The following is a 23,670-nucleotide window of genomic DNA, read 5'->3' as shown; positions in this document are numbered from 1 at the left end:
TGCTGCACGTCCTTCCCATCTCTGTCTCTCTGTCTTTTCAACCTGTATATATCAGTCTCTCCCTCCTTACTGTTGAAACTAGTATACAAGTCATCATAAGCCCCTTGTTTGGCCTTTGCTACCTCTACTTTCACCTTATGCAGCATCTCCCTGTTCTCCAGTCTACTCTCCTCAGTCCTCTCAGTGTCCCACTTCTACTTAGCTAACCTCTTCCTCTGTATACACTCCTGTACCACCTCATTCCACCACCAAGTCTCCTTATCTGCTTTCCTTCCAGGTGACACACCAAGTACTCTCCTACATGTCTCCTTGATCACATTAGCTGTAGTTTACCAGTCATCTAGAAAGCACCTCCTGGCCACCTGGCCTGTCTTAACTCCTGCCTAAAAGTCATGCAACACTCTTCCTTTATGAGCTTCCACCATTTCATCCTCTGCTCTGCCTTTGCCCTCTTCATGTTCCTCACCACCAGAGTCATCCTACACACCACCATCCTATGCTGTTTGGCTGCACTCTCGCCTACCAGTACTTTGCAATCACTGATCTCCTTCAGATTACACCGTCTACACAATATGTAGTCTAACTGTGTGCTCCTACCTCCACTCTAATCGGTCACCCTATGTTCCTGCCTCTTGTGGAAGAAAGCATTCACTATAGCCGTTTCCATTCTCTTTTCAAAGTCAACTACCATCTGTCCTTCTGCATTCCTCTCCTGGATACCAAACCTGCCCATCAACTCCTCATCACCTCTGTTTCCTGCACCAACATGTCCATTGAAGTCTGCACCAATGACAACTCTTACTTTTAGGTATGCTCTGCATCACTTCATCAAAGTCCGACCAGAATTTCTCCTTATTCTCCAGCTCACATCCTACCTATGGAGCATACCCACTAAGAACATTAAACATTAAACCTTAGAATATCAAGCCTTTGTATACTAACAAGGGTCATTAGCATGATGTGTCTCATGCTAATGTGATTTGTATAAAAAGGCTTGGTGAAACCCGCATTTCAATGAGTCCCCTTTGACACCCCCTGCTACCCCCATCAACGATTATTGAGGAGGTTTCACTACAGTTATTGAAATGTGAATAGCACTGACGACACCCCACATGGTTAATAAGCTGGGACAAGACCAGCCACCTCCAGAACTGATGAAGCCTCTCGGATGATAGGCAAAACATCTAAAAGAAACTTTCTCTAAGTCCAATGGATTGATTTAAACAGCTATGGAGGACCACTATGTATACAGTATTTTGAGTCCTGAAAAAATGTGATTTTCATAACAGGACCCTCTATTATGGAAGTGGGATACCTTTGTACAGAATTATCTCTACTTTAATTTGGAAGTCTGACTCAGTTAAAATCACTCAAGGAAGTTATGCAGGTTTCACAAAATCAAACTGTTGAGAGTTAGGAGCTTGCCATAACAGTTGAACCTGACACAGAAGAGTTTTTTTTCAACTAGATTCTTAAATGAATAAAAATACATTGTCAGTAACAATTATTCTCTTCTTCCTGTCTATTATATTTTATGAGCATTTTGTTTCTGTCACACACGCCCTCTGCTGTTTTCAAAGCAACAATGAAATGCAAAAAGGAGCGGTGCTAAAAAGAATGTGGGAGACAAGAAGAAGGAGCAGAACAAAGAAAGAAAAAAATGCAGTGCTGAAACTTACTTGGCCATAGGTCAATCCTTGTTATGGACAGTACATTTGAAAAGCTGTGATTCTGGGAAGCTGTCTAAATTTTGGCTGGGTTTCAACATCCCTCGGTGATCCAAAGTTGCATGACATTATCATTGCTGAGTGTGCATGTCCTATTTATTTGTTATGTATGTGCATGCATGCTTTCATTGAGCATGCCATGTTATTCTGTGAATATCCACATGACCCTGCATGTGCGTGTTTGATAGAGTGTATACACTCAGTTATATCAAGGGACTACAAAAAAGTCTGGCTCTCTGTGTAGGAGCAGAGGGGCAATGTGAATTTCATCTGACAGAGACTCAAGACAACAAACCCCTTGAAAAACCCAGACTGGCCAAGATTCAAAACATGTACAAATAACTCTTGGATAACTTCTGTTTGGTTGACATATTTTGCTGGGAAACTAAGTATGAGATCATCTGCATCGCAAGGGAACTTTTATAAAGCAAAGTCAATTTTTTCTATTACCCTCCTCACTCAGACCCACACACACACACACACACACACACACACACACACACACACACACACACACACACACACACACACACACACACACACACACACAACACACACACACACACACACACACACACACACACACACACACACACACACACACACATACACACACACACACACACACACACACACACACACACACACACACACACACACACACACACATACAGTGTGACGGTGCAGTGTCCATAGGAGAATACATAGTTAAGGGCAAAGAAAACTATTGAGTGAAAAGCAAAAGTGAAAAAGAAAACCTAACCTTCATTACATCTTTATTTGTTTCTAAAACTTTTTTTTACTGACTACCGGGCTTTAACATTTTGATAAAACTAATATATAATTTTGCTCTTTGTTTCTTTTTACTTCAACAGTTATGACACCATTTTAAATAAAATCAATAAATTAACAATTTGTTTAGTGTAATATACTGTATATTGTACTATTGGCAAAATTCAATTTTTGCATACGCTTCTACCGTATATTCTGTTTTCACTCAGGTATGCATAAACGTCATGTTGGATGCACCAATTTTTCTTGAAGTGCATCCCAGGCATGAACTACTTTTTTGAGGTAAAAGGAACTCTGTAGAGACTTCTATGCTGCCCGCAATGATGTCGTTGGGTAGAAGAATCAATACAGTAAAGGTGAATACTTTGGCCACATTTTTATACATTTTCCAAAGCCTTCTTTTTTTAACAAAGTCTTTTTTTTACCAAGATAAACAACCAAATATCAAGCTTTATTTGGAATTAAAAACACCCTGATTGAAAAGAAGTGTATTCCACAGGCCTTGCTCAATGGGTGAGATGGAGCATTCCAAGTTTCCTGCATTATTACTGAGCGGTCAATATTAGAAATTTTTTATATTGGTTGGGTAAAGATAATGACATTTCTGACCTTGGATGGACAACTATGGAGGGAGTATCTGTATGTTTAATTTCCTTAAAAGCCTTACTGCCTTTTACATAACCCCTGTCTGCTTACACTTTTAATCCCGTTGTCAAACATTCAATCAAAATTTGAAATCAGTTTAGAAGATCCTTTTCAATACAGATATCATAGGCTTCACATATTACTAAAAACCATGTGTTTGCCACTTTAGTTATGGACATCTTTGAAATATGGTGTAAAGGTGGTATTATTACACTCTGATTGCTATACTGATGGGAAGTTTTCCACTTTCAAGCAGTTGGTACAAAAACTTCAGATTTCCAAAATACACTTTTATAGATATTTGCAACTTTTGGACTTTTGTAATCTCAGGAGGCAGTCTGTCAAAGCAGCTACAATCATTACGATGCCCAAAAAAATCAGTCATCACATGCCTTAATGACCTTCATCGTGTTGCACTCACTTTGTCCATTATGAAGTGCTTTGAGAGGGTGGTTAAGAACCACATCTCCATACTCCCTCCATCATTTGACCCATTCCAGTTTGCACACCAGCTCAACCGCTCCACTGAGGATACCATTTACACTGCGCTCCACCTGAGCCTGGAGCACCTGGGGTAGAAGAAGTCGAACAATATAACACTGCTAGGGTTTAGATCAGGAGGGTCATTCCTACAAATCACACCACTCCAGGTGTCTCCATCATTACTGATGTGTGTACTGAAGTCCCAGAGGAAAACCACGGAGACCCCCTGTCTTCATTTCCTCCCATACGGTAGCGCATCCAAATCCATCGGTTTGCTCTATGGGTGGTGGGTCCACGGGGGTATGAGTACTAACAACAAAAGTTATTACTCATAGTTAGTACTTCAATAATTTTCCCTACAGGGGACTATTGAAGGGATCTTTAATCTAAAATCTTTTTAATCTTTATTGTTGCCATCTTGGAAAAGGCATCTGAGAGGACTCGAGGCCTTCCACCAGAGATACCTCCCCAGAATCCTTAGAATAATCTGGAAGGATCAACAGATCATCATCAGAACCCTGGAGGATTGTCTAAACCTGCAGCAGATTTAGTTAGTTATTAGTGAGAATTGTATTAGTATTTGGCAGTTCACCAACTTCTGCTTCGTCCTGAATTGAGGAAAACATCTTTCTACTATACAGTATATTGCATAACTCAAGTATGCCATTATGCATGTAATGAGTACTAACAGGAGAGGAAACATAATTTTCCCTACAGGGCACTAATTGTTAGGGCTTGCTGGAGACTGTTGTGGACCCAAATTGCAAGAGACAGGCGGATAAATGTACTTTTTTCATAACAAATGAGTTTATTATGAAAAAGCGTGCAAGAACACAAAAACAGTTGCAGGTAGCCTGGTATTGGCAGGAGGCTGGGACTCCAAGAAGGGAAGGCAATGAGGCGCCAAAACACAATCGACAAAAGATGAAATACATAACAGTACCCCATCCCCCATCCCCCCTCCCCCCTCCCGACGGATGCCACCTGGCATCCGACCAGGCTTGTTGGGAAACATTGCATAAAAATCAGGCAACAACTTAGAGTCCACAATCAGAGACCTCGACAACCAGGAGTGCTCCTCGGGGCCGAGCCCCTCCCAGTACACAAGATACTGGTAGCATCCAAAACCATCTGCTCCACCTCCCACTGGATCACTCCTACCATGCAGGATGGGGTAAGGATGGTCTCTGGCTCCCCTTCCTCTGTGGGGGCGAGCTAACGTGAGAATGTGTCTGGTTTCTGGTTTTTTGACCCCGACCGATAAGTGAGGGTGTAGTTAAACCTGCTCAGGAAGAGAGCCCACCGAGCCTGACGTGTGTTCAGCTGACAAGCAGAGCGAAGGTACGACAGATTTTTGTGGTCAGTCCAGACAATGAAAGGATGAACGGTCCCCTCCAGCCAGTGTCGCCACCCCTGAAAAGCCAGGACCACCACCAGCAACTCTCGATTCCCCACTTTATAGTTGTGTTCCGCTGGGGTGAGGAGACAGGAGAAAAAGCCACATGGGTGTTTTTGGTCCATAGGTGAGCGTTGGGAGAGAACAGCCCCAACCACTTTCGTAAACTTTTTTTTTTACTTATTAAAAGCACTCTGTGCGGCACTAAACCATTCAAAAGGTTTTTTGACAGAGGTTAACTGGGTGAGAGGGACAGCAATGTGGCTATAGTTCCTCATGAATCATCTGTGAAAGTTTGCGAAACCAAAAAACCTCTGTAGCCACTGTTGTGTGGAAGGAACTGGCCATTCCTCCACAGCTTTATTCTGAGCTGTGTCTGGTTTGAGCTGCACTTTCCCTACTACATAGCCTAGAAACGTCATTGAGGTGACATGAAATTCACATGAAATTCACATTCACTGTTGTCCGGCAGCCGTTTGGGAACCTCCCGAACATGTTTAACATGCTCCTCAGGAGTCCATAAGAAAATCAGTATATCGTCAAGATCCACGAAAAGTTTTGTTCAGCAGGTCTCTCAAAATATCATAAATGAAAGCCTGAAAAAACCCAGGTGCATTAGTTAAGCCAAATGTGTGATAAAAGCAATTTTCTACTTGTCACCTTCTCAGATTCTGATCAGGTGATATGTGTTTCTCAAGTACAGTTTTGAAAAGATGGTCACTGTGTGGAGTGGGCCAAAAGCCGAGTCTATGAGAGGAAGTGGATATTTGTTTTTTACAGTGATTTCATTCAAACGTGTGTAATCAATGCAAGGTCGTAGTGTTTTGTCTTTCTTCTCTATAAAGAAGAAACCAGCTCCCACCGGAGATGTGGAGGAGTGGAAGAGGCCTGCAGCCAGTTGTTAATATATTTTTCCATGCTCTCTTTTTCTGGTTTTGAGATATTGTATAGTCTTTTGGTGGGGAGAGGAGCTCCAGGGAGCAAGTCTATACCACAATCTTAGTGTCTGTGTGGTGTTAGTGACAGGGCTCGGTCCTTACTGAATACCTCCTGCAAGTCATGAAGTAACTGGGGACAGAGGTCAAGTCAATGTTGCCCAGTCTATGTGTGGATTGTGTAGTTATAGCCAGGGTAAGCCAAGCACAATGGGAGTTAAAGGAGAAGAGATGACATACAGTTCAATTCATGGTGGTTTCCAAAAAAATGTTAATTTCATTAGCTCAGTCTTGTGAGTAATGACAGCCAGGAGCTTGCCATCAATGGCACGGACCTCTTGTGGCGTATTTAGCTCTACCAGAGGAAGTCCATTGCTGGTAGAGTGTAGTAAGACTTTATTGGTCCCTTCAGGAGGTTCCAGCAGGCTGTATCGATAAAATTGTCATCTGCACCACAAAAATCCACAAAAATCTGCACTGGACTAGTCTGTTGAGAGTGGTGCAATGTACCCTTAACTTGTAGTTGGCTCTGAGAGGTTGTAGATGTGGTTTGGCTCATCATTGCCCCCTTGCCTACTGTTGAGATGGGTCTTTTGGGACCTTCGGACACCCAGCCAAAAAATGGCCCTCCTGACCACAGTACAGGCAGAGCAAGTTGTGCAGATGTCCCTCCGCTGGAATCAGCTGTAATCATCCCAGATGCATGGGTTCCTCTTTGGACTCAGGGACTGGAGCTCCTGGGCAAGGCATGTTGGAGGCTGGCAGGGGTGTTCCTGAGGAGGGACTAATGGGATTGAAAGCACGGGGCGTCTGTCTGTCTGTTCTCTCCCTGTGTGTTTCCCTCATTCTGTTGTCTATGCAGATGGTTAAGGCAATGAGTTCATTCAACGAAGTAGCTTCATCACGCACTGCCAACTAGATCCCAGATAGACTTTTACGAAAAATGGCCTGTAGAGCTGAGGCATACCACCCACTTTCTACAGCAAGAATACAAAATGAAATCACATATTGAGACACAGACTGGTTCCCCTGACGTAATTCTAATAACTTACTATCAGCCTCTCTGCCTTTAACGGGATGATCAAAAACTTTCTTCATTTCATCAGAAAATTTGGCATAATCAGAACAAATATCTGGGTGATGACTGGAGACAGCTAGGGCCCATGCAGAAGCTTGTCCCTAGAGTAACCTAATAACAAAAGCTACCTTAGAGGCATGTGTGGCATAAGTCGCAGGTTGCTGACTGAAAACTAGTGAGCACTGGTGAAGAAACTGAGGACATGTCCCTAAATTTCCTTAACACCTGGCTGGGATGGGAATGTATGGTTCTCGGGGCTGGAGGGTAGGGCCGCTGGGTGGCAGTGTTGGTAGAGCAGGTTGCTGGGTGGAACTTCCAGGAGAGGAGAGCTGATCCGCGATTGCTCCCAAGCGTCCTCCAATCTCAGTGTTCACCAGCTGGTTCATGTCGTCAGCAATCTTCTTTAGCATGGTGTCGTGTCTGCCTACCATGGCTCCTTGGTTAACGAGTACTTGTCTCAAATGCTCTGTCTCCGCTGGGTCCACTTTGCCAGATAATTCTGTTAGGGCTGGCTGGAGACTGTTGTGGAACCAAATTGCAGGAGCCAGGCGGATAAATGTACAGAGTTTATTATGAAAAAGTGTGCAAGAACATGAAAAGAGCTGCTGTTTGAAAAGGGGCTGCACAATATAATGAGGATTGGCCTCCTTATGCACCCGATGACCCTCTGAACCAAGGACGAGCTTACTTGAACACGAGTGTCCGTCAATGATGACGATAATAAACCTGCAGGAACTTTGCAAGTCACTTACATATTTATTTCAAAGGAATTATTCTCTCCTAACAAAATAAACGATGCTGTCCACTTTGATGTCTTTCAAGTGTTTGAAGTTCGCACTATATAAATCAGCTGACAATTAAAAAGGAACGAGTATATTCAAATATGTCAAACATAGCATATCAAAATGACTTTTTAAGGAGAAAGTTCTACGATGCCATCATTATAACTGGGGGTGTTGAATTTTATGTTCAAAAATTTATCCTCTGCAACTGCAGTCAGTACTTCGGGTCAGTTGTGATTATGGTGTTATCCATTTTATATATTACTTAACACAAACATACTTAACACAGTATCTTTGGGTTAGTTGACCTAAAAACACAGCAATGACAAAACCATGAATCTTCTTCTTCTACTACTTCTTCTTCTAATCATGTGGAACTATCACCACACAATTTGCTTTTGAGTTTACAGTGACATTTTCATGTCATTGTGCACACTATAAAAACACTTGATTTTTTAAATGTAAATTAGAACATACAAAAAAGTAATTATAGTTAACATCGGTGGCTCAATATTATTAACTTTTGTGATGTGTTCTTTTTTTCATAGAGCTCTTTTCATGCATGCAGTTCCAGAGAGAAAGGTTTTTGAGATATCAAACCTATCTGCAGAAATGATGCAGCTCATCATTAACTTTGCATACACAGGTTCTGTCTCTGTGACGGAGGACAATGTACAGCAGCTGTTTGAAGCAGCTGACCAGTTTCTTGTAACAGGCATTGTTCAAGCCTGCTGCAGCTTTCTGGAGAAAAATCTCACCAGTGAGAACTGTATTGGTATTTGGCAGTTCACCAACTTCTGCTTTGGTCCTGAACTGAGAGAAACGGCTTTCTACTATATATTGCATAACTTCAATGAGGTTATGTACACTCAAGAGTTCTTGCAGCTGTCAGGGGAGGAACTCCAGTATATCCTTGATAGAGACGACCTCAATGTTGTAAAGGAGAAAAGCGTGTGTGAGGCCATCCTTAGGTGGATTGATGTTAACCCTGAAGAAAGAAACAAATACTTTGCTGGACTCCTTTCTAAGGTGTGACAACATTCTATCGCTATGCTTGGTTTAGATATAAATGTTCACCAGTTATCTTATGTCATCTTGTAGCAATAATCAAAACTAGCAGGACCCCTCTTGACCATCTTCTGTTTCCTTTGTAGGTTCGACTGGCTTTGACAAGTTTACGTTACATCAGGACTTTGATGTCAAGTTCAGCTGTGAGACGAGATGTTGAGTGTGCGAAAGTTGTTAGACATGCTAGGAAGATCAAACTACAAATGGGCAAGGAAAGCCCCACTCTGCTTTTTTGCTCTAACCACATGGGTCGTCCTCGTCTACCCAGTGCCATCCTTTTTGCCTGTGGAAGCTTGCCTGGCAGAAATCTTGCTAACGTTACTGAGGTTTATGATATGCGTATTAACAGCTGGACTAATGTCACAATCCCTCAGGAGACTCCTTTTTGCTATCATAGCACTGTCTTCTACAACGGGTTTATCTACTGGGTTGGTGGTTTTAATGGCGAAAAATCAAACAACAGTGTATATAGATTTGATGTGAAAAACCACACATTCCTTGAAGTAGGACCCATGCACCACTGTCGCTGCTTTTTGAGTGCTGCTGTGTTGGATGGATACATTTATGCAATTGGAGGCCGCGACGGGACGGAACGACTCAAGACTGCAGAGCGCTACAGTCCCAAGACCAACCAATGGAGTTTCATTGCATCTATGCATGATCGAAGAAGTGATGCTGGTTGTGCAGTACTTCATAACAGGGTGAGTGAAGTTACATAGCATTCGGAAATAGTCCTTGAGTTACTAAAATGGTGATAGGAACATGGAGGTGCATTTGTCTACCTTTTGTGTTCAAGGAGTATACATGTTTTATATGTTAGATTGTCAAAGTTTTAGCAAATAATATCGGAAGAATTAATTTCTGTGTATCAAAAGTTTAAAAGTTGTGGAACTGTCAGGACTAAAGGATTGCTTTAAAAATTACAGAATGACAGTAGGAAATTTAAGTTGCCTTAATAGCAATAATAGAAGTCAATGTCAGCGAATAGAAATTACAGAAATACAGTGCGCCCCGTTGATGCATTCCAGGAACCACACGCGATTAATGAATTCTGTGATAGAGCATGATAGAACTATTTATCTTATTTACAATAATTTAAACGTTTATGACCCTCCCCATACTGATATTAAACCAACTTCTGTCTGTATTACCTTTTCCCACACTCTTATTGACTGTTTAAAGCATTTTTGTGTCTCACGTAAGTCCGAGACTCACAGAACCGAGCACATTTCTGGATGCTGTCAGCCAATAGAATGCGCGTAAGGTATCACGTGACTGCCTACCAAAAATCTGCGATGAGGTAAAGTCGTGAGCTTTGAAGCGTGAATTCGCGAGGGCGCACTGTATATTTTATACTTAAATGGATTATCTAAAGTAACAGAAAAATGTCATTAATATGTGTAAAGCAAATAGGGAATTATTTAATTTAAAGAAAAAATTAAAGAAAAAAACTTTCTATCAATAAATTTCAGACAGTATTGTAGATGCGGGTTGCAGCAGTTGTCAATACTTTTGTAAGATATGGTGTTATCATGTTATGAAGAGTTGCTTATTGCAGGTGCTTTTACAACAAATTGTAAATCTTGGACTTGCTTCTCTATTACTCCCCAACCCCTGAAAGTCAGGATTTTTTAAAACTGTCTTGTTTATGGCAAACCGAATACCTGTAAAAAAAAATTGAGAACAAATTTATGCAAAACAAGAGAAATTAATTTACCTAATGCTCAGGTCAAGAATTGCTTTTCTCTTTTCCCCAGATTTATATTTGTGGTGGATCCGATGGACATCAGTTCCATCGACATTGTGAATATTATTGTCCAGATATGAACCTCTGGACATGGTTTACTTCCATGAATTTGCGACGCAGTGGACTTAGCATTGTTGCTTATGAAGACCAGATTTTTGCGGTAAGTAAATGAAACACTTAACAACTGAAGGGACTAAACATGATTTAAAGTAGTGAATAATAACAAGTAATTAAACAATAAGTCATGCTGACAAGATGATTATGTGGAAAATCACAATCAGTATGTCAGTATCACAATGTTTAACATGCATTATGTCTGCCATATTAACATTATTAGCAGACTTCTGCTTGCATTAAATTTATTGCAATCATTCAATTACTTTGTTGGACTCTTATGTTTACCTAAATCCAAATGTCTAAATCATGCAACCATTAATGTTTATCAGACTTTGTGCCAACTTGTCCAGTAGAATAACTTAATACATTATAAGGAAAAACAGGGTCAGCAAAATCTAAACTGAATAGATAACCCTCTAATTCAACATGCATTTGTCAATCTCTTGATGCCTTCTACTTAATGAATAGCCTTTTCCAACACAAAACCCCCTGATTCTGTATTCTACTTTTGTTCTGGTAGGTTGGCGGTTTTAGTGGCTCAGTGTGTATAAGAAGTGTTGAAGCCTACAACCCACATGATGATGCCTGGCATGAAAAACCCGATACGTTGTTCCCTCACAGCGGCTCTGGCATTGGAGTGATTGACAACAAGATCATCGTTGTTGGAGGCTTCAATGGCACTGAAACTTCCAATAAAGCTGAGTACTATGATTTAAACACTCATCGGTGGCATGAGGCCTGTCAGATGAAGAACAGTTGCACTGTTCTGAGCTGCTGTGTAGTGCCTGGAATCCCTAACATAGCAGAATACACCATCAGTCGTGACACCCTGCCACTATTAAAGGTGTTGTAGGGTTATAATGAAATATTTTATTCACCCCCTGTAGGGGAAATTAGTTTTCTATTCGAGTTTTCACATGTCATTGTTATGGCTATCTACATCTGGGTATGACGATAAACGGCATCCAACCTGGAGATGGATGGGCGTCGCCAGGTTCACTTGTAGAAGCCTACAACCCACATGATGATGCCTGGCATGAAGAACTTGATACGTTGTTCTCTCACAATGGCTCTGGCATTGGAGCGATTGACAACAAGGTCATCATTGTTGGGAGCTTCAATGGCATTGAAACCTTCACTAAAGTTGAGTATTATGATCCAAACACTCATCAGTGGCATGAGGCCTGTCAGATGAAGAATAGTTGCACGATTAAAGGTGTTGTAGGGTTATGATGAAATCCTGTATTCGTCCCCCAAAGGGGAAAGTAGTTGTCCACTCCAGTGAGTTTCACACATCATTGTTATGGCTATCTACATATCACCTAGGATGGACCCTGAGAGCGCGAGACCGTCTGTACCCCCACCTCTGCTCTTCGTACCCAGCACCTGGAGGCTCTCATCCTCATCTCAGGTGACTTCAACCACGTCAGTCTGGACTCAACACTATCATCAAATGGTCCAGTGTGTTGACTGCCCCACATGGAAGAACAGAACCATTAATTTGTTATACACCAATGCTACTTCGGTTGTTTTACCAGTCCATTGTGTCCAGTGTGCCACTGGGTGTTTGAGTAGTGGTGCCAGGAAAAGGGACAGTGAGTGGCCTGGAAAGACTAATCAGAGGGCTGTGATTTTTCGGAGCCTGGACTCTGTGGAGATGATTCTAGACAGGACTATGTCCAAGTTAAGAGCAATCCTGGGGAACACAGTCACCCCCTGCACCTGCCTTCTCCCAGCAGTAGTCTTGGTCATGATAGTCTGCCTCAAAGGAGGTCGTCCTTTGTGTCGCATGCCAACTGGGGGTTACAATGATTCTTTCAGGAGGAGGGAAGGGAAGTGGCAAAGTCAACTAGGGCAGCAGTCAGTTGATGAGCAGCGGGCTGGAGAAGGACAACGATACACTGTTGGGGTCCTGGGTGTATGTGTCAAATGATGTTATCTGTGAAGGATTATGATGATGATGATAATGATGATGATGATGATGATGATGATGATTTATGATGATTATTTTTATGCTTTCTGCATCTGCTGCTTTTCCTTGTACTTTTATGTTCAGATGTAAACTGTATGACTAATTATTTCTGAGTGATTGTTTTTAACCAGTGCTTTTAAGTCTTACATCATCATAGTGTCCATGTCCAGGTTTGTATACATTCAGTCAGGGGAATCATCGCTGTTGTTTTGGTGAACAAAAACACATTTTTTCCCCTGCTAAAATAACACTGTGGACTGTCTTATTTTAAAAAGAATCAAATATTTAATAAATGTATTTTTGAAATGAAACCACATCTGTATTCTGTTATAGGTGTTAGTTCAAACCTGTGTCCTTTTTTATAGATTTCCTGGGAGAGATTCCCTCACCATCTCTTCTTGTTCACCAAGACTTTGTGTTTGTTTGTGGTGGTTTTCATAGCAGTTGCCTTTTCTCTTGTGAATAATGACCAATGGACAAAGTTCATGGCTGTGACCTTCCAGCAAAATGGACTTAGTGACGTACAGACCAGACCTTTGCAGTGAGTAAATTAAACACTAACAAAGCTAAAGTCATCAAGTGTTTTTAACTGGTGGAGTAAAATACTGATATTGGCATGCTTGCTTCCTGTAAGTGACAATGTCAGGACATAATATACGATATGTTTACAGTCTAATATCAATAACTTTCATCAATCCATTTTTCTATACCCACTTCTTCCAAACCTGTTAAGATGCCATATGATTTAAGTTCATTGTATCATATTATTTTGACAAGCATATGTAAAGGAGCACTATGTAGATATGGCCACATGTATGTGTGCTAACAAAAGAGTTAATGTCACTAAGAAAATGCATTTATGCCAAAGAGCGGATGTTATTTCTTCTATATTTCTATTGTCAAAGATAAAATGAAGGTGGGGTTCTGTGTGATTTAAAAGTTATACAAATACTTAATATTATAAAATTAACTCTCACGCCCTAAGACAGCTGGGATAGGCTCCTGCTCCCTGTGACCCACTACGGCGGATAAAGCGGTTCGGAAGATGAATGAATTAATGAATAACTCTGACAGCACTTTTTCATTTTTATAAGACCCTATGATGGCAAACATTCCTAAAAGGAAACCTTGTCAACTGGAAAATATCAACATATAAAAAGAGAATTGGGAAGCTGAGGACTGATGTGTGCAGGATCTCTGAATATGGAAGCAATCTGTTAGGCATCACTACTTATGTGAGTATCAACACTTGCTTCAAATATTAGAAACACAATGAGGTCAAGAGAGTCTTTTCAGCCACAGCCTTTTCGGCCTGCTGCCATCAGGTAGGAGACTGCAGAGTCTGCGGGCCTGAACCAGCAGGCTCAAGGACAGTTTCTGTCACCAGGCATTCAGGAGGCTCAACTCCCTCCCTTCTCTGCCCCCTGCCACAGCTCTGAACTCTACCCTCACCCTGCTCTGCCACCTCCCCATCACCCGACTACCTATCTCTCCCTCCCCCCGTCAACTCAGGGACTGCGCACACGTCATTTCCCCTATGAGATTAGAGTGTCTAGAGATGTTAACCATCCCTTGTGTTTCATCTAATACTTTGTGCTGTACTGTCTGTTGTACTGTCTGTGTTGTACTGCTTGTTGTACTGCCTGTGTTGTACTGTCTGTGTTGTACTGCCTGTGTTGTTCTGCCTGTGTTGTCCTGCCTGTGTTGTTCTGCCTGTGTTGTACTGTCTGTGTTGTACTGTCTGTGTTATCCCGTGTTGTACTGCCTGTGTTGTACTGTCTGTGTTGTATTGCCTGTGTTGTTCTGCCTGTGTTGTTCTGCCTGTGTTGTCCTGCCTATGTTGTACTGTCTGTGTTGTCCCGTGTTGTACTACCTGTGTTGTACTGCCTGTTGTACTGTCTGTGTTGTACTGCCTGTGTTGTTCTGCCTGTGTTGTTCTGCCTGTGTTGTCCTGCCTGTGCTGTACTGTCTGTGTTGTCTCGTGTTGTACTACCTGTGTTGTACTGCCTGTGTTGTACTGCCTGTGTTGTACTGCCTGTGTTGTACTGCCTGTGTTGTACTGCCTGTGTTGTCCTGCCTGTGTTGTACTGTCTGTGTTGTCCCGTGTTGTACTGCCTGTGTTGTACCGTCTGTTGTACTGTCTGTGTTGTACTGCCTGTTGTACTGTCTACCGTGGGTCAGAGAAGACTGCAATTTCATCTGCGCTGTATGTTGTGCATATATGATACATTTGACAATAAAGCTAACTTTGACTTTGAGAGTCAGTGATATTGTGGCCCCTAATCTCCCACTGATAGCTATTCTATAAGCTGTCTATTAAAATTCAAATAGCTAGAGACCATGTCCAACATGTCTCATTGGAAAATGGCAGTTATTCACCTGGTAATTTGAGCATGTACGTTTCACAGATCTGTTACAAGCACTGTCTATACTACTACTTCATGTTGTGAAACTTTTGAGTTGGAAGCAAATTCTTTGGAAAAACAAATGCTCCATGATATCTTCATGATTGATGAGCTGATTTCTACAAAATGGAGTAATTTGGATTCACATAGTTTATAATTTGACCTGATTATTTTCATGTCACAGAATTGCTTAGAAGGTGCAGTAGTAGTAATAGTGCGGACAAGTAATCTTGCCCGCACTATGTACGTGTTTACCAGAGATCTGTCACATCAAATAAAACCAGAAGTGCACGAATGGTTTACATCATGTCACTTTGTTGTATAGGTCAGCTGGTCAACATTAAACACAATCAATGACTAGCCTTTTTTCCTCACCTCCAGGACACACCAGCGAGGGACTTTAGCTCTTATTTGAGTATACATCTGTGAACTTGTCATGCACAAAGGCCACTATTGCCAAGTAAAAATAAATGAAAACTAATTTTACAAATGGGGAGCAAAAGCACAACCACATGGTGTGTGACCTCTGTGACACTGGGATCTGACCAACTTGCTGATCTCTCTGGCTCTGTTTGTTTCCCATACCAGTCTAACAGTTGACAGAACTGGGACCTGGAGGGGTGCAGTGCTTCTCTTTTTTGTCAGACTGGCAGGCAGCCGTGGCTCATTCCCAGCAGTTGCTACTGTGTCCCAGTCATAGGTAAATGAGAACAATATTCCAAATCTATCATAGCATTTTAACAGACATTTCAAGACCTACAGAATATTGTGTTCTATAACTATGTAAACACTGAAACAACAAAAACACTGAAACACCGAAACTACAAAAGAAAGCTCTGCAGCAGTCTCTTCCTTCATTATGAAAATAGTTTCTTTCTAGCTTTTTCCATTCTTTAGTAATTTGCAGTAGAACTTAGCCTGTTTTCACCAGAAACTCCAATTCTTGATCAAAGAAACTAAGAAAACAAGCATGTGGTGTAAAGCTGTGTCAAGCAGAACACTGACGGATATGTTTTTGCTTTAGTCACACCTCAAATATATTTCCTTCTACAAAACAACAAGAACAACATTAAAAAATAAGTTTTGATTGTAAAATAACATATTTTTGTTGTTGTTGTTGCTGCTGTAACAAATCTAGTGAGCTCTGCAGCCGTCTCTGGGGTACAGGGGTTACAGTCAAGAAAAACACATTAGACATCAATGGCAGATGTCAATGGCAGACTATTGTCAGGGTAGCAAAAAATGACTTTAAAAAGGGGTTAATATGAAGCTGTCACATGTTGGGTATAGTTAGGCAACAAAAAACTATCTGGTTAATGCTTCTGACGAGCTTGTGATAATGACATTTTTGTATAAGTTACAGTATGTCAGGAAGACTAAAGTTGAGCTTTGCCTGCCAGTTTCCCCCACTGGATGATCCACCTTTACACCTGATGTTGAGGCTGTTTTTCAGATTAAGACAGAGAAGAAGACTCACAGACATTTGAAGAGTGTCTATTGCCTTTCCTGGAGTTGAGAATGGTGGAAGCAAATGACTGACAGAATGCTTTCTGGGAGTCCAGTTGAATCAAAAAAATTCAACTGGAGCTGATATCCTGCACACAAGAGGATTGCATGTGAAAATATAAAACCACTTTTGAAACACTAGAAGGAAAAGTAAGCAAAGTCAATGTAGCCACCACATAATTAGCTGAATAATCTGGCAATGAGCAGAAGCAGTCAGGATTCTTATACTGATGCTGAAGAGGCAACTGCAATGAGGTGCGGCAGGAGCCAGGTGTAAATATACATCTACACCACATACAGACGCAGAACCAGAAATACAGGAGGAGAAGATATAAGGAGAAAAAAAGACTGTAAGATGTTTTATGTGTCACAATAAACACACTTACTTTCGTTTGTATTTAAGAAATCTATTAGGAGTAGTGTGCAGCAATTATGAGGCCCAGGGAGCCAGTTAGGATCCAGTATCTTACTTGAGGATACTGTTGAGTTGGAGGAGTAAATGTGGACTAACCCACAGACCTTCCAATAAGTGTATGAATACTTTTACTATCATTGGACACAGCCTCATGAAAAGAAAGCACACAGAAAGAGAAAATCTAGGGAAACACTATAGAATAGTGGGAACTGTGTCAAGTTGTGGCACCTGGATCTGATCATCTTATCATGTCAACAAGCTGCTGCAGTGTTCTTCACTCTTAGCCAGATATCAGTTCACCTATAAGATACAGTACTTCAGCCAACACCTGGTGTTTTAGCCTCTATAATCTAGAGTGCTTTTTGGATCTCAGTTTATGTTTGTCTGAGTTTCAAGTTTACCCCTGCTTGCATTTCTGGGCTCCTACCTCGCTGATCTCCAGATCATTTCTATAAATGCTGGCTGCCTGTCCTGCTTCACAGCCACTTCAACCCATTCCCCAACCCATGTACACTTTGTACAATAAACAACGTTTTCGAACTGTGGTTTGCAATCTTACTGATTCTCTGGCATGTCAAAACTCCTCCGTCAGAGTGCAGGGATGCTTATGGTTGTTTTTAAAAACTAAGCCCTAGGATCTGAAATGACCTCATCTTTTATGCATTTCTATCACAAGCTTTTGTTACGTTAAAAGATGGATTTGGAGAGCCGTTCACTATTATTTGTTAAATATTGTATGTTACTTGGATACAAAATGTTTGTCATAAGTCTTCTTAATGATGCACGACCTCTGTGGTCTTCAAGTGAGCATAGAGGACATAAAAATCCACCTGGACACTAGGTAATTGGTAATAAACAGCAAATGTGAGATGGATCCTTTTAAATCATTCATGTCTTATCACACATACCACCAAGCCAAGCATCTGTTCAACTCTCCATCTAGCACTGACTACTTTTAATAAGCTAGGGCTTTCTCTTACTCTATACTGTTTCCTTTGCCATGGAGACATTTTGTACTAAACACCATACTGCTGAGAATGGCCACAGAATGATAGTCATGCTGTAAAATACAGAGCATGTCCGTCATTAAAACTTTTCAGGTCTGACAAGCTGCCTCCTCTGCTGGCTGTCTAGTCAGATCAGGAGGGAGACAGCAGTTAGAGATGCCCGTACTACTCAGTATGCAAGTTAGGCTTACGTTCAAGAATGATGACCCAAATCAATGGCAAACAACACATAGAACTTATACTGTCTTTAATTTGTTCTCCTTTCTATTTTTTGGTACATGATATGATTTTCATATCCTGTATTATAATGGACAGAGATATAGCAATAATGGAGCTCTGAAGAATTATCAAGTCATCACTGTGATTTAAAGAGCTTATCGATAACCTAATCATTTTACTGCTCTGTCCAATTTGGCTGTAATAGCTCAAGATACAGCTTTTCTGTCAAAGTTATGTCAGTTTCTGGGAAATTGTGGTCTTTGTCTTACTATTGTGCAATTTACACAAAACGGCAAGTAGTAATTTCACAGGAAGAGGTGAAAAGTTAAGGACATTTTTATGATCCCATTTTGAATTTGTATTTCTCCTGAGGATGTTGTGGAAAATCTGTATAGAGTTTTTTTTGTTTTTTTGTTCAAATATAGAAGTGTATGTGTTTTAGATAATTTGATTTTTGATTGTAGCAGTAACCAATGGTGACTGTTCACCTTTCTCTGTGACCGCAATCTTGTTCCAAAGTCCTTTTCAAACAAATTTCAATAATTCTTCTTAGTTTAATTTCCTGTGAGAACATAAATGTTTGGTTTTTATTCTGAGATCAGATTTTATAGCTCATTAGAAATATTTTTCTGAATGTAAAAGCATTGGTTCACACAAATTCATATAACTCTGAGTGCTTCCAAAATATTTTCCATGTGCACCTCTCTTTGGTACTCCATTGAAGTGGTCCTGAGGCAGAGTGTAATGCACCAATTCATGCTGAACTCGTTATTACTTATCTGCAACTACAGGTTAAACAGTTCAGTTATTATCAGTCATGATAAACTGTTGTTGCAATAACTCTTTACCTTTGTCTCAGGTTACTAGAACAAATAGTTTGATCTATTATTAAATGGTTATTATTAAATCTTTTGAATACTTTGACTTGCATAGTTCTATCATATGTGTGACAACAGCAGTTTTGAGTGAAATAAATCAAAAGGTACATATTTTGTTAGAGAATAAAATGGTTACAATTATTTGAATATATTTTGACTTTTGATTTCTAACTTAATATATGTAGAACTGCTGAAGTTTTTGTGAAAGGTTATCATTTATTTTACCTTCACGTCCCTGTACCCAACAAAGGACGCTCTAGTGAGCTCACTGACCACCGACCGGTCTGTCTTACCTCCCACGTAATGAAGACCCTAGAGTGACTAGTCCTTGAGCTCATGCGTCCACAGGTACAGGGTGTGATGGACCTTTGCCAGTTCGCCTATCAGGCCCAGGTTGGGGTGGACGATGCCAACTTGTACCTCCTCCACCGTGTGCTCTCCTACCTGGGGGCTGTGCTGTCAGGGTGCTCTTCTTTGGCCTTTCCTCTTCTTTGGCCTCAACACCATCCAGCCCCGGGTCCTACAGGACAAACTGACCCCCATGCCTGTGGACCCCTACCTCATGAGTTGGATCACGGACTACCTAACACACAGACCCCAGTACGTCTGTATGGGGGACTGTTTGTCTTCTATGGTGACCAGCAGCACGGGGGTGCCACAGGGGACTACCCCCTTCTCTTCACCCTCTACACATTGGGCTTCAAGCACAACTCGGATACATGCCACATACAGAAGTACTCTGATGACACTGCGATTGTGGCATGTATCTGGGAGGGTGATGAGGGGGAATACAGGGCATTGGTGGCTGACTTCGTAGAGTGGTGCGAACAGAATCAGCTCCAGCTCAACGTCTCCAAGACGAAGGAGATGGTACTGGATTTCTGGGGGGCACCCCCCTCTCCACAGCCAGTGATCATCAAGGGCAGTGAGGTGGAGGTGGTAGGAAACTACAGGTACCTGGGACTGCAGCTAGACAGCAAACTGGACTGGTCACTCAACATGGACTGTGTGTACAAGAAGGGGCAGAGCAGGATGTACTTCCTGAGGAGGCTGGCCTCCTTCAACATCTGTCCTAAGCTCCTTCTCTTGTTCAATCAGTCCGTAGTCTCCAGTGTGCTGTCATACGCCATTGTGTGTTTGGGGTGGCGGGGCCAAGAAAAGAGACATGGACCGTTTTAACAGACTCATCCGCAGAGCGGGCTTGGGAAGAGCCTGGACTCTGTGGAGATGCTTCTGGAGAGCAGGACCATGTGCAAAGTCAGGGATATCATGAATAATACCAGCCACCCCCTGCGCACCACCTTTTCCCAGCAGAGGAGCATCTTCAGCAGCAGATTGCAGTCACACAGCACCTCCACAGAGAGGTTGAGGTCTTACTTCGTGCCCCGTGCCATCAGGGGGTACAATGAATCTCTCAGGAGGAGCAGGGGAGAGGCGGCGAGGTCAGCATGCAGTTGAATGGAGGGGAGGAGATGGGATGTCACTAGTATTACATTAACCTTCCTCATGTATTGATCAATAGTGTGATGGTCTATGTCTGTCTTGCTTTGGTCTTTTATTTATGGGTTCATTCTATGTAATTTTTCTGGTTTTGTTACTGCTGTCTCCTGGATTTGTTGCACTTGGTCTTATTTTCTTGATTGTCTCGTTTAGTGTTCAGCCAATCTGTGCTTAGTATGGATCCATACTTGTATACTGTAGATCCAAATATGGATTACCTCATGTAAATATAGACTAATGTACATTTTTGGTCATAGTCAGAATAAGTGACAGAGATTTGAACCATTCCATTGTAAAGTCCTCCCTCATTGAGGCCTCGTGTCAATGAGTGTTGGGAGAGGATACCTACTCACTGCCAAGTGTATGGAAGAACAGCTCTCTTAATTGTTTCATATCAGTTGGAAGGTGTCAGAGCCACATGACTATCTTCATTCTCTTACACCCTCTATTTTTAACACTGACAGCTGTACGTTGCAGCAGATCTAGGTGGCACATGGAACCCATTCTGACAGGCTGGCAACAACTGTTCACTGATTGCAATACCATGGATTAATTGATTATAAACTATTGGCTTTGCATTGGTTGTATGCCTCATGTAAAACTGAGACAAGAGGAAATCCTCAACAACATCCTAACCGCTTTAAAAGTGCATCTGTGGGACTTCATTCTAATTCAGAACTAGATTCTCAATGGCTCTAATGAAAATAAATAAAATACTAAGCAAGTAGTAGACCTCAACAAGCGATGTTATCTCATTTTATCGAGGAAGTTACATTGACAAAGTCCATTATTCTACCTGTACTGCTTTGTGAGATCCAGGTATGTCTGGATTTATCTGTGATTATAATATAGTTTTCACAACTGCTTGGTCTTAAATTCAATTTGTTGCATAAATCTTAATATTAACCCAATGCATTATGCCACACTCCACCTACACAGTAATATATTTGATTTTGCATTAGGATAGACACAAGGGTCTACTTGACTTTGCTAATGTAAGAGAAATCTGAAGATAAGACAATAAGCTCATTCAGAGTTAAACAAAATATCCATCCATCAATTTTGGGGTTTCACAAAAGACAAGCAAACACACAAACAGAACATTCAAACTCCACACAGAAAGGAATTAAACCCAAAAGCTTCTTGCTGTGAGGCAACAGCACTACCCACTGCCACACCATGCCTGCTTTTACAAAAGAACTTTGCTGCAATTGGAGCACAGACCCTTGTCTCTGTAAGCATGGTGTGTGTCTGCACATGTAACCATGAGTAAATGAGATTAATCTGAAAGCCGGTGGATTCCCTTGAGTAGTCTTTAATAAATCTGACCTCAGTTTAGCAGTTTAGTTCACAGAGCTGCTTCATTTCATTTCAGTGTTGTGTTTTATTCCCTGTTCTCTTGACCACACATACCTGAGCTATGTCTGGCTATGAACTGCCAAAAACGTTCCATGCACATTATTACCATGTCTCTTTAGAGTGTCCCGTACAGGGTTGGAGATATGGCATCTGTATTTCTGTCCTGGTGGTTGAATGGAGTCTTTGTGTGACTGTCTCAAATCTGCATTCTGCAGAGTGTTACAGAAAGTGCTGCTCATGTTGTTATCTGAAAATGCCAGCCAGGTTTTCCAGGAAAAGTGTGCTATCTTAGATTTTAGATGTGATTTGTCTTTCCTTTGAAGGCTAATTTTAAATTCTAGCATCATGTTTTAAAAGGTTGTTATTGTGACTCACACTGTCAGCACTGAAGTCTGCATCAAATTACGGTTTATCTAGCATTGACTTAATAATAACAATAACAACAACAACAATAATAATAATAATAATAATAATAATAATAATAATAATAATAATAATAATAATAATAATAAAAATCATAATAACTATTTGTGATCAGCAAAGGGATTTCCTTGCATCAGAATTACTTATAGATCATGTGTTGACATTTTGAGTGAGGTAACAGATTGTATGGTTAGCTACAGTTGAGGACATGCCATGTTTAAGCTGTACAGCTTTCAGACCCATAGATAAAATAATATGGGCAAAAATTGAATAATGATATGAATTAAAAACAGAAATTTCATGCATTAGTAGCATTTCAGGGAGAATTGAGAATTGGTGAGATGTTTGTTGTACAAGTTTGCACACAGGTCATCTGTTCTCTATTCTCACTATGTATGTAAAATGTGCAACCAGAAATAAAAAAAAAATAAAAAGAAACTTCTGTGATAAAATGACAAAAGTCAGAAAAAATTGATGACTGGACAAATAAATGATGGCCTAGTATAAAACAAAGCCAGTGAGATCTTCAAACTATCAGTGAACCATCAAATTATTTTCATGGTACAAAGCTAGAAGAAAGGCATCAAAAGTGACGGTTAGAGGTCAACATCAAGACCATTTACTACTTACAATTAATTTGCATAAAGTTTAGAGGAGGAACAGGAGTCATTCATCCATCGTCTTTCTGCTTGTCTTGTGCAGAGTCACAAGGGCTGGAGCTTGTCAGTAGTGGCAGGAGGTGGTTACATCTCAAAGAAATGTAATTTATTACAGAGCCAACATAAAAATACAACAACACCTAAAGGCAGTTTACAGTCACCGATTAAAACAAATAAATAATGAAGTTGTACACAGCTTAGAACAACTGAAAACACCAAATGAAATCTGTTATTTCATTTGGTGTCTGAGCAATGAGAAAAATGTGTTCCTGAAGTGCAAGTACAAGATGCATACATGTTGAATGAAACTGAAGGTTTGGTTTGTGTATAGAAACGTCCTCATGCCTGGGACTGTCAAATAAGACATCTTCATCAATGTCATCCCTAAAGATATCAGATATTATTCATTCTTTCATCTTCTAAACTTGTTTCATGCACTGTCACGGGTTGCTGGATGTTGGAACTTATCCCAGTTGACTGGGGGTATGAATCAGGGGAAACTCGACACCAGCACAACGCAGAGTCACATACTGTATACACAGACAAACATATACACA

The 23,670-nt window shown here is 41.0% G+C and overlaps 1 protein-coding gene across 1 annotated transcript; it reads left to right on the top strand.

The window, feature by feature from the left end:
* The first annotated feature begins 707 nt into the window (after nt 1-707).
* LOC137607682 (kelch-like protein 10) lies at nt 708-12,933 on the top strand. The gene is made up of 5 exons (XM_068333599.1): nt 708-808; nt 8,387-8,867; nt 8,993-9,607; nt 10,664-10,813; nt 11,291-12,933. Exons 1-5 carry the CDS (start codon nt 789-791, stop codon nt 11,621-11,623), a joined length of 1,599 nt encoding a protein of 532 aa, XP_068189700.1. The 5' UTR covers nt 708-788; the 3' UTR covers nt 11,624-12,933.
* The last annotated feature ends 10,737 nt before the right edge of the window (nt 12,934-23,670 follow it).

This window comes from Antennarius striatus, chromosome 14 (genome assembly GCF_040054535.1).
Source record: "Antennarius striatus isolate MH-2024 chromosome 14, ASM4005453v1, whole genome shotgun sequence".
NCBI lineage: Eukaryota > Metazoa > Chordata > Actinopteri > Lophiiformes > Antennariidae > Antennarius > Antennarius striatus.
The sequence above is the reverse complement of the archived record's forward strand: the minus strand, read 5'-3'. Positions and strand labels throughout refer to the sequence as shown.

Bases quoted from the DNA above. Each gene is read 5' to 3' on its own strand.
- LOC137607682 (XM_068333599.1), top strand. From the start codon at position 789: ATGACAACTCTTACTTTTAG. The intron at 8,868-8,992 runs GTGTGACAACAT...TTTCCTTTGTAG, and splicing joins TTGCTGGACTCCTTTCTAAG to GTTCGACTGGCTTTGACAAG. The intron at 9,608-10,663 runs GTGAGTGAAGTT...TCTTTTCCCCAG, and splicing joins GTGCAGTACTTCATAACAGG to ATTTATATTTGTGGTGGATC.